This window comes from Solea solea, chromosome 14, assembly GCF_958295425.1.
Source record: "Solea solea chromosome 14, fSolSol10.1, whole genome shotgun sequence".
Taxonomy (NCBI): Eukaryota; Metazoa; Chordata; class Actinopteri; order Pleuronectiformes; family Soleidae; genus Solea; species Solea solea.
In genome coordinates, this window is record NC_081147.1 from 17327199 (window position 1) to 17339247 (window position 12049).

Below are 12049 nucleotides of genomic sequence, written 5' to 3' on the forward strand. Positions count from 1 at the left end.
GTCGTGAAAAAGGTTAAAGTAATAAGAGCGGAGAGGTTCACAGTGAGGAAAGTAAGTGGTGGAGGTTTGCTGTGCGACGCTGACTTGTATAATCAGACTCGCCCAAAAATTGAGTTTAAAATAGCATCCGCATAAAAGACTTGACCTCGCTTCACTTGCTCACTCACCAAGTCTTCTTACTTTATTCTCATATTTCTCTCTTTCTGTCTGTTTTGGACTTTTTTGTTCATGCATCCGTCTTCTTACTCCGTCTACCTTTCGCCCTTCCCTCAATAGCATATGTGTGTGTGTGCGCATGATAGATATAGAGAAAGAAACAGAAAGTGAGTTCCTCCGCCCTCTTCCATCTCAGATGATTGAGATACTCTCGGCTGCTGTCTCACTCAGTGGTAATGGATAAAGCATGTAGCAGAAGGCCGAGGGGAGCGTCGGCCCAGGATAACTCTCCCTCTTATCCCTTTTTCTTCTTTCGCTCATCTCCCACTCTCTCTCTTTCTTTTTTATGACATGTCTTCCTCCCACCAGCATTTCTTGATATCTGGAGTCTACTGCCTCATATCCTGCCTCATGACTCTTTATGTGTTGTGATATCACCCTGGGATCCAGTGGATATTTGATGCTCTTGGATCACAGTGCTCTTTCCATGTGTGCAGCAAATTGTTTCATAAGAGCCCACGTCTGATAGGACTGTGTGTGTGTGTGTGTGTCAGAGATAAGAGTTTTATTTTGCCAGAGGTTGGAATGACTTACTTCTGCCACTAGAGAGCACTGCAGTCAAAGTATGTGTGTCTGCAAGAAACGATATGAAGCTGCTGGGGATGAGATAGTGGTGTGTACTGTACATATGTCTGGTCTGTAGCTATTTCATGGATTTAGCAATTAAGATTTCAATCAAAACAACCTATAAAGGCAATAAAGGGGCAACAAACAACATAATGATGCTTCACTTTGAGCCCTCGCCGAGTAAGATAGTGCTGCTATCTGTGTTTGTGGATCCTTTAATTTTGGTGTTGTTCTTTCATTCTGAAAGAAATTGCTAAGCTAATGGACTTAAGATGGTAGATAGTGCTAGAGAGTGAAATGGGAACAGGGAGGCAGCAAAGGATCTGACTGAGTAAGATAGTGCATGCATGAATGCGCGCATGGAGGATAGTGCAAAGTAAATCTCCCCGTAGTCTCACAATCCCTCTCTCTTTCCGTCTACTGCCCCCCCTGAACGTTCTGTCTCCTTCAGCTTGATTCAATATGAATGAGCCCCCTGTCTCTTTAGCAGGTCGGGCTGGGGGAGTGAGGGGCGTTGCTCCCCGATGAAGTCATGAGGCTATATCTGGAGCACTCAGCAAGTCTGTCTACATGGATGCCCACGGTTGCGCGTGCACATTTTCCTCTGTGTGTGTGTGTGTGTGTGTGCACGTGGGCATGAATTGATGAAGTCATAGTCCTATATCTGGAGCGCCCTGTCGGACTCTGTGTGACAGTGAGTGAGTGCAGTTGCATGTGCCGTCCCTCACTTCTCCATCTCCTTCTCCCGTCCACAGTGCTCTTCGCTCAGCTTCTACTCTTTGTGCTCCCTCTGCCTCCCTTTTGTTTCATTGGCTGCACGGCTTTGCCTCTTCTTTCGTTTTGCCGCTCTTAATTGGTCATGCTGTTGCACTTTAGGGGAGTGTGAGCCTTCCCCCTTTTTGCAGCCTCTCTGAGACACGAGAGTGAAGGGAAAAAAAGTGGCATTTTTGAGTGAGAGAGGGAGGGAGAGAGAGAGAGAGGGAGAGGGTGTAAACAGAATGATGGAGAACAAGTGCACAGAGGCACACCTCCTTGCTTGTACTGAGCAGGACTCACCAGGAGCTCACTGAGACTCTCTGGACTGGGCAAGCACGGCAAAGACAACGATAAAGGAAGATAAGGAGGGGGGAAAAGGTGTAGTTTGGGGAGGAGGAGAGGAAGGGGCAAGGGGGAGGAGAAGAGAAGAAGCCCTAGAGGATTAAAAAAAGAAAAAAAAAAGAAGAAGAAGACGAAGAGAAAGAGAGGCGGGAAGAGATTTACCCCCCTGAGATCCACAGAGAAGAGGCTGTGGCAATGTGACTGTGCTGGAGGATTTAACGAGGCAGGGAAGTAGTCACTTGTAACAGGGCGAGGATGTCCGCCTCTGTGAGTATGTCTGCCTCTTGTTCGTTCACTCCTCCTCATCCGTCCCTATCCTTTCACTCATCCTTCAGACCTACATTTTTACTGCCTCACTCTCTCGCTCGCTTTCCCCCCCGGTTTCTCGTATGTTGACTTGTGATTGCTGTGTTTGCGTGAAGGACACCGCTGCTCTCAGCCTACCTTTCATTCATTAACTCTCTCTTCATAAATTCCTCTCTGTTACTTCCCGCGCCTCCTGCTGTGTGTTTTTGACTTCAAGCTGTGTACTTTGTCTCTCTCTTCCTCTTCCTCTTCCTCTCCCTCTCCCTCGTATCCTCTGTGCCGTGCATCAGCAGCAGGTTTGCAGCTCCAGTCGCTGAGACATAGAGGCAAGATGTTCAGGGAGCCAGATCAGAAAGACTGGAAAAAGACGAAAAGTGGGGACAGGATTAAGTCTGAATGTGCTGCAGGGATGTTTCAGAGTGTGTGTGTGTCGCGCCTCTTTGGAGCAGTTTAATACAGTTGTGTGTGTCAGTGTGTGTGTACATCTACCATAATTAGCAGAGCAGGAGGAGGGACGAGCAGGGAAACACTATGTTAAGAGTGAAGAAACAAAAAGTGACGTGAAATTATTGATAACACCAGTGGAACACCTCCTGCTTGTCCTTGTGATACTTAGGATTGAACAAAAAGAAACATTTGTCCCATTGTCATGTACACGCACAGCTGACGTGCTGATGTCTATGTGTGTGTGTGCATGCTTGTTTCCTGCTACTTAGTACTGAGCAGATGTGCAGCATGCGCACACACACACACACACACACACACACACATATACAAACGCACTCCACGCCAAATCCACACTTCATTCATATTCATTAGTGGGCAGCAGTGAGGCTCTGCTTGCTCATTCTGTCCAGGTCTCACTCATTTATCCTTACTGCTGCCCTTCTGTGGACATCTGTGGCATGAGGAGGGAAGAGGAGAGGAGAGGAGAGGAGAGGAGATGGCATGCAAGCCTCTAGAATCATTAATATTTTAATGCTGAACACACTCCAGCCCTCACCTCCATTTATGTCACTGATGTGAGTTTGCGTGTGCATGTTTGGGTCAAAGCAGCCACTCTTGGACCACTCTTGGATCGGCTTATTTGCCGATGTCAAGGCTCCTTCAGCCTTAATTAACATGCACGGGCCCCTCCGATGGACCACAGGGACGGAGCCCGAACACCTAGATCCACTCGATAGACGTCAGAGTGATTGATGGCCTCTCCGCACTGCTCCGATCTCAGCCCCACCACCAACCTCTCTCTCTCTCTCTCTCTCTCTTTCTCAGCAAGCCATTGCTCCTCCATGTCAGCTCCTTACATCTACTCACAATTCATCACTCCCACTTCTCCACACACACACACACGTCCGGTCATGATATGTCCACCCAGACTCTCAGAGACCCTCATTCTCTACAGGGTCATTATTGCAGGAGCGGTGTCTTCACTCTCTCTACAGCACAGAATGTCAGACACACACATATATAAAGAAAAAAAATCTCATTCTCTCTTTGCCTTTCTCTCTCTCTCTCTCTCTCGCATTAGCATTGTTAGGCACACCTGCTCTAATCCCTGCCTTAATGACGGATTACTCCTCCTATTCCTACTATAGATCGCCTCCCTCTCCCAGACCAGCCAATAAATCTCCTACATATAATCCTCGGCCATGGTGGGTAGCGATGTGAGGCGATGCTGGTGTTTATCGATCACACAGAGGTGACCCCGGCGCAGTCGGTGTTCACCTGTAGGTCGTCACACTCAAGTGGCCCCCGGGACGGTTTTTAGTTGAATGTGTTTGAATGCTCAACATGTTTAAAAGCACTCGACGTAGGCTCTTGATTGTTTTTTTTCTCTGGGGCGGCTGTTGACGTGTCTCGCAGGATGAAACGTATGAAGTGGTTAATGAATCTCCTCTTAGTTAGCACAGGATCAATATCCCATTTTATTCAAGGCGTCTACATTGACGGAGTGCGTTTAAATGTTTACCGTCTGTGATCGCGGTTTAAATACGCTCCTGCGCCGTCACAATCCCATGCACAAATTGATCATCTGAAAATAGAAGCAGGAGTAAATTTCCCAATAGATGCATCTGAGGCCCAAGTAATGTTAACGGTCACAGCTGAAATCCTGATTTACTGATTCCACCAAAGCTGATGACTAAAAGCTTTGGTGGGAACGACCAGGGAGGATTTCAGTAAAGGAGTAGAGGACAAAACAACAATTATTATGCACACCCCAATGCCTATATGTGTCTGTTATTAATAATCCTTTTTTTTTTGTATTGTTTTCAGGTCATTTGTTTTTGTTTATTTGAATTTGGCATCTTTGATACCACAATATGAAAGAGACCTATTCTATTGTATTCTATTGTATTCTATTCACAATAGCCATTGTTCACTGTGTGTGTATGAAACCTTATGATTTATGGCACATGCGCCCAATGAGGTTACATACAGTACTATCCAAACTGCAATGTATGTAGAGCTTAAAATAACTTGAGTAACTTGAAGCCAAATCCTTTCACCTGACCCCACCCCACACACACACACACCACACACACACGTTAGTAAGTAACATGAATGGGTGGCGTCTCACTGAAGCCTTGATTCACTTAAGAATATCATCACTCATGTCATCAAACACACAGCGCACACACTTTCTCTCTCTCTCTCTCTCTCTCTCTCTCTCTTCGTTTGCTGTCTTCCCCATCGACACAGCGGTGTGATGTATAAATGATCAAGAGCAGAGAGAACAGCAGGACATCATCTTCTTCCCTCTCATGCCCTCCCAGAATGCCTCTTTCTCCTCCTCATCCTTCGTTCCCCTCTCTCTCTCTCTCTCTCTGTCTTTCCATCTCGCCCACCCACCTGTCTCTGTGTAACGTGTAACGTAATACACAAGTGAAGACAGATTCAGATGTATGTGTGTCTCCACCTTCTATTCAGAATGGCTGAGGACGCATCAAACTGATGCAGTGACGTTATATGACACAGACGGGGCCTTGTGCTGCGTACGCTGTCTATTACTATATGGATAACGGTTTTATTTTTATTTCCAGCTCGATTTGTCCTAGTTTTTTTTTGTTTGTTTTTTGCTGCTTTGGGCATTATTGGTGATTGTGTGCTTGTTTCTGTCAGTCTGCCTGCGAGTGTGTTTGTGTGTAGGGAGACAGAGAGTATGTGTCATGTGGTACCAGGGATGCACCACTCCTCCATCGCTGCGCCCCCCCAGCCCTAGGTGCTCGTTTCGCTGCTCGTCTTGGTGCTGTAAACAACTTTATGGGGTAGAGAGGTAATTACGCACCTGCATTAGGCCTAATGGTTGTGGGCCATGACTAATTTACCCGGTCGCAGAGGGGTTTACCCTGTTCCGTTCTGTCGTCACGCCGGCTTTAAATACTCAGTGCCACTGTGGATGCAAGGAGTCTGACGTCGGTTGCTTTGAGTTTAGTTAATTAGCTCCCAAAAATCCTGCTTCTTGGAAAACTAAAACTAAATATAATTCATCATAGTAGTCATAATAGTCATGTTCCCCATGATCGTCACCATCAAATGATAATTTTACCGTTACATCAGCAGAGCAATAATCTAAGGTGCATTAAGTTTAAGGTGATGTAGAACAAAGTGTCTCCATGTGCCATCCATTAAGTCATCTTAATGATCGGAGCTTAAAATCACACATTTTACGGATGGAATATACAAAAGAGATAGATACTTAATTCTAATAAAGGAAAGGGAATAGAATGGTAACGTTTAGCAGCTTAATGACAAAAAGGGCGCACATTTTTTATAAAGATTATTTGATTCACGAGTGAAACACATTTCGTGGACTAAAATATCTGCAATGTGTCAAAATGAAATGTCAATGGTAAGGCTTGAAATAAAACACAGGATAATTAAGCAGCCGACTCCTATAGACACAACAGTAAATATCAGGTAGTGGACACTCAGCTAGCATCACTGCTGCTGTAAAAACGAATCCCATATTTTGTCAGCAGCTCTAAAACCACTTTTCATCTCTCATCTCCGATTTTAACTGTGACTTTTATTGCCCTTTTATCACCATATTCCGCTATTCCATTACAGTAAACTACAATTAACTTCAGTCAAGAGCAACATTCAACGTTTCCTGCAAACACAATTATCAGCAGGGGCCACGTAAAACAACACCATCGTTTTAGCAGTGGATTGCCACATTTATTGCTTGGACTAATGGAAATGGAACATTTTCAGAACAGAATATGTGCAGATTTTTAGAGGCCCATCAAGAGAAAATGCCATGACAGTGGAAACGTGCATTTGTAATGTTGCACTTTACGGTGGATTTCTCTTTTTTTTTTAAACACCAGTTACTTGTTTTATGAATATAATCATTTCAGCCTGTGCCGATTAGCCCCCGTACAGATTATATTGTCCAAGTTGGAGCGCGTGCAAAGTGTTTTGCTCTTGCAGAAGTCGCGTTAAGGTTGAGTCTCACACAACTGCAGCAACAAACAGGAGTGTGGTAGAAACCGCAGGACACACCTGTGATGAAAGGGATTTCCTCAGCGGTTGTTTCCTCTCTTAACATTGCTGCCACACGTCGGGTGTTGAATCTCACCGTTAAACTGGATCTAATTTGGACTAAAGACCAGAGTCCCAAGACCGTCAGGGATCACAGTGTCAACAGTTCCCTTAAGTTGTGATCAATAAGTGTGACGTAGGCAAATTCCTACACGTCTCAGACGCTTGTACGGTTCTGCATGTAAGGCCATTAGCGTAGTACTTAGCGCTACAAGATACTCTAAGGTGTTTGATAATTGAAGTCTGTGTGTGCGTGTGTGTCTGTGTGTGTGTGTGTGAGAGGACATGATACTGAGTGATGGAGGCTGCAGAGCAGAGGAAGGCATTACGGAGCAGAGCAGTCTGCAGAGCCGCTACATTTGTCTTGCTTTCTTTTTCCTCTGCTGCAGCTTTTATAAATATTACACCATTTTACTACCTGCACGTGCATGTTCACGCTATTCTCTGTTCATTTTATTTAAAAAAAAATCATGACAATAATGTGTAAATGTAAATCCTATCATTTTTGTTCAGTGAGAATCTCATTTGCAAACCATGGCAACACTTCTTTCAAGTGCTGTACTGCCCACTCCTTCCATGTCAGCATTTTGGACATAAACTCAAGTTACATGTCGAAGAGGCTTCCCAAAATGAGGTCCCAGGTCCCAGTCATCTAAATAGTGTCCCAATGTGCCCAAGTTAATGATAATGTTATTTGGCGACTGAAAAGAGGGGCTGAGACGTCATGATCGACTGCTGAGGTTGAATCCAAACCACCGCTCCGTTCGGCTCCTAATGACATCATCAGCACTTGTATTCAGGAAATATTGGCTTCCTTTTTGTTTTTGAAGACGCTTTTCAGCTTTTAATTTATTTCTTAGCATTTTAGTTTCTGAATATGCGGTCACTTTGTCTCCGTAACGCTTATGCAGAGGCACCACTGGTCATCAGTCAATAAATCAATAAACACTAGGGATGTAAGAAAATGTGAATGCACTCAAATACTCTTATATGTCATGCTGTGGTGCTGTATCGATATGGAAATATGCTTCTGTTGATTTTGGCCAAACACCGAGCTCTGATATCACATACGCTTTTCTCTTTATTTTTCTTTTAGCCTCATCTTTTCTTATCTTCATATATCACCTCTTGCAACTTGTAACTTTGTAACTTGGACAGTGGATGTTTAAAGGGTCCCGTCGTCTTCACAATGAATACCTTTAAATTTGCTGAAGTTGGACAATAATGAGTAACAGACGTCACTGTGGTAACTGTGGGAATGCATCGAGCACTGAGAATCTTACGCTACACACACACACACACTGATAGATGTTAGTGTGACTGATGGTGGGCGACTGATGCCACAGTTGCAGATATTAATGTTTCTCTGTGGTGTTCTCAAACATAGTTCTCTATCCATCTGCTGCCATGACCTCGTTTAATCTCTGAGATGAACGCATCGTCCCCCCCCCCGCGCGCCCTCACATCAGTATCAAAGAGAGACTGGTCGTCGTGAGTCAGATATCTTTTATTCAGCTGTGGAAATATGTGAGACACGTTGAGAGTGAAGGGGAGAGAGAACACACGAGTGCTGGGAGTCTTGCTTTAACTCATCTCTCTCTGCTTTGCTGCTTCTGTCATTTCCAGCTTTGTTCTGCCTCTCTTTCTTCTTTTCCACGTCTTCCAGCCCTAAGTGGGTCAGGGGTGGTCACACCTCACCCCCAGTACTCTCTTACTCACTTTTGACCGTTTCATCTTGGCTTCCAGGCCTCCTGTGTTTTTATCCACCCTTCCGCTCTCCTCACTCTTCCGACGTGTCCGTGGTCTATGTGTCATTTATTTACAGGTAATTGTCTGTCATTTTCTACAGTATTAATTAATCACTCTTCATTTGTCATGGGAGAACAAAAGATGCATCAGATGTGTGATCTGCGGTTACATGCTTGGTAGTATTTTTTGTGTAGTTTATATTTTAGCTTTGTTTGTTTTTGTTTTCTATTTGTAAAAAAAAACCCTGAATTCTTGATTCTTGACTATGACAATAGGAGGCAGGAGTCTTTCGTAACGCTTTCAGCCCTCCTCATGCGGTCAAGTGTAAGTAAAAAGAGATGAGTTCTTAGCGCCATTAAAGACTTTAAGAAGAGAATCCAATTCCATCCAAGCAAGTGTGGAAGATGCATTTGTGTTGGAATTAGAATTGAATAAGAGTGAAGCAGAATAGAGAGTAAATAGACTCAGAAGAAAAATAATTCAATTAAAAGAGAGAGAAACACTGGAAAATGATTTTCAACCTCTACGTGCGAGCGCGCATGTGTGTGTGTGTGTGTGTGTGTGTGTGTGTGTGTACAGAATACTGATGTTCTGCATCCGAAGAGTTCCTGTTAATAAAAATCTGCTGCCAACTTGAACTACCTTACTCACACACTCTCCTTTTCCTATTAAGTGGATCATCTTGGAATCAGAGCCAGTCGATGTTTGACTCAGCTCTCAAACCTTTATTCAATCGGCACCTCCTCTGTAGTGCTCCTGTCTTATTAAGTGTCTTAATGCAGACTGTATGGGAGCGGGTCGCTGTGATGAGATGCACTGTTGTCCTGAATCAGGGTAAGAGTGAGAGAACAAAAAAAGCTGGGGAGCAAAACGAAGATTAAAGAGTCAAAGCAAAGAGAAGGATGAAAGAGATTTGAAGGTGGAAAAGATGAAAGATAGAGAGCGGGAGTAGGTGTGTGTGCGTGTGTGTGTGATGGCCTATCTAACAACAAAGGTGTGTGCTCTGTCATAATGTAGTGGAACGATAAGCCAGCGAGTTTGGAACTACACAGAGCATAGTAAGACATGGATTTAGGTGAAAGAGCATTGTGTCTGTTTCTGACGCAGTACGCCGTGTGAATTAATGTTCCTCTTGTTTTTCTCCCCCCTTGCTGTTTCTATTCCACACTCTGCTATTTTTTTTCCTCCCTTTTTTCCTAATACAATTTTCCCCATTGTTCTTTTCCTCTCCCTTAATTTCTCATCTCTCGTTTTTTTCTATAATTATAATTTGTGACTATTGCCTTATTTGCTTACTCTTTCTGTTTCTGCCCCTGCATCCCGGGACCCAGAGAAAGGTAACTCACTCTTTGCAGCGTGATTATTCCTCCACTGTTGTCCGCATTGTTGTGTCAAAGCCTCGTCCCTCCCTCGCGCCGTCATGTGCGTTAATTAAACCTGTCACTCGAGGCGTCAAAACCCGTGGCCTTGTTTCGCCCACAGTCACCGTTGGTCTATACAGGAGCGCTTCAGCAACTATTGAAGGTCTAAATTGCTGGCGTTAAATCATCAATGAGCCAGACTTGGCCACAGGCTATTTCCTATTCAGAGTTGCATGCAGTTTTATAGCAGTTTGATGTCCCAGAGAGAGCAGAAGTCATAAAAGACCCATTTGTACTATGCGAGGCAAGGCCACTGGTGCTGCTGTGGTGACACACTGCTCAAATGTCCCTGAACAAAATGCACTGGAGGCATTCACACACACACACACACATTACATGGTACTTTCCTTCCTGGCCACAGGCGGCGAGCATTATTGACCCAAGTGTGTGAGCACACAATTAAGCAGAGGAGACAGGCCCGGTAATGATCTCGTAAACCCAAAGAGCCCACTGTGATAAATGCTGGCTGTGTTTGGCATATTTCTGTTTATGTGTATGGTTAATCTGGAGCATGCTCTGTGTGTGTGTGTGTGTGTGTGTGAAGCATCTGGTGACACCACCGTCCAGCTGGCTTCTGTGCTCGTCCCCCACACCTGCCATTGTTCACTCTGTTTGCTCAGTCGTGTCCGTCTGGCTGGAATGACGTCCTCCCACGTTTTGTCCATGCAGTGTGTCTCACCTGGAGAAGTGTCTGTCTTTCATCTTGTCCGTGTGCGTGTGTGACGTATCTCCCCAAAATGCATCCGACAGGCTACTTTAAAAAGGCTTTAACCCCTTAGTGCTCACGAGGCACACACCTGCAGTGTGTGTTTATAGGTCATATCTTCAGGCATTACAAAATAAAGGCTTCTTACATGTTGCCAAGTTAAAGTTAGGATTAATATTATATCGCATATTTCTTTTTTTTTTTTAAAATGGGTTTTTGCCCAGATGTTTATATAGTTAGTGAAACTCTTTATGCTCTGTGTTCTAAGGGTTTAAGATATAATATGCTACATTCCTGTTTAGAATATCCAAAAAACAACAAGACCTACAGTAAACTGAGAGGAAATGAGTAACCATGTTACGCCTCAACTTCATCAAACTTGGTCTTTAGTTATTGTTTTGATGGAGAGATAGACCCGAGCGGCAGAAATTGTGTACTGCGCGTTGAAGTCGTCTGTTCGTGACGGCGTTTCAATGAATAATGAAGCAGCTTTTTTTTAATAATTATAGCAGATGCTGCTAATTAGTGCAGATTTTCCCTGAAATGCCCCCACCGTCTTTTCTCTTTTCAAACGAATTACGATTCAAGTACAAAGTGCGAGCAAAGGAATTGGAATTTTTGTCACAGGCCTATTGCAGTGAGCCGCCACCTGACAACACGCACAGAATGGAGAAGAGAAGTAAAACCCATTCTAATAAATTGTTTCCTGATAGATGAGATGAGAGTACAATGGGGGCTGATACACAGGGTGATATTTCAAATGGAAACTTGCTGATAATGTTAAACATGAGCACAATACAATCAAGGAAAATCTGCTCAAGGGAATGCACAGAAAAAAAAAGAATTGGTGATCATTTCCACCTATCGCTTCTATAAGCTCTGGGAAGCAGCGTTGCATCAGATTATTCATGCAATGTCTAAAGGCAACAGAGGAGGCAGTCAGTGGACTGAACATAAACAGATAAAACTCAAACCATAAAATGTATGGAATAAAGAGGTTCTGTGAGATGGAACAAATGGTCTAACATTAAGGAGAAAGTGCTCATTTATGAAAATATGAAATGCTGCGATGGACCCGTGGATGCAATGAGATTACTCCCCATGCATCAACCCTAAATAAATTACAATCATTTCTCATTTGAATAAGTAAGTGTACGACTGATCGTTACACAATAATTGTTGAATCACTTCATTTTGGCCCCTTTAACGAACCAAAGTGTTCTGCTGTTGATCATTTGAAATGTATACGTGTGATGATACGTGTGTGTGTGTGCGTCTCCTCTCCACGCTTCAGGGATTTTGCCTACGTGGCCAGAGACAAGAACACACGTGTGCTGAAGTGCCACGTGTTCAGATGTGATACTCCCGCTGCAGCCATTGCCACAAGTCTCCACGAAATCTGCTCCAAGGTGGGTGTCATTACTGCTGCCGCCTTGCGTGT

At 44.1% G+C, this 12049-nt stretch overlaps 1 protein-coding gene across 2 annotated transcripts in view; it reads left to right on the forward strand.

Annotated features, from left to right (window-relative positions):
• The window catches only part of LOC131472373 (amyloid beta precursor protein binding family B member 2), a 58025-nt gene that overhangs the window by 8621 nt on the left and 37355 nt on the right, over positions 1-12049 (forward strand). For both annotated transcript variants that reach the window (XM_058649474.1, XM_058649476.1), the window contains exon 10: positions 11903-12017. In XM_058649474.1, the coding sequence (XP_058505457.1) occupies positions 11903-12017 (115 nt within the window). The remainder of the gene's footprint in view (positions 1-11902; positions 12018-12049) is intronic.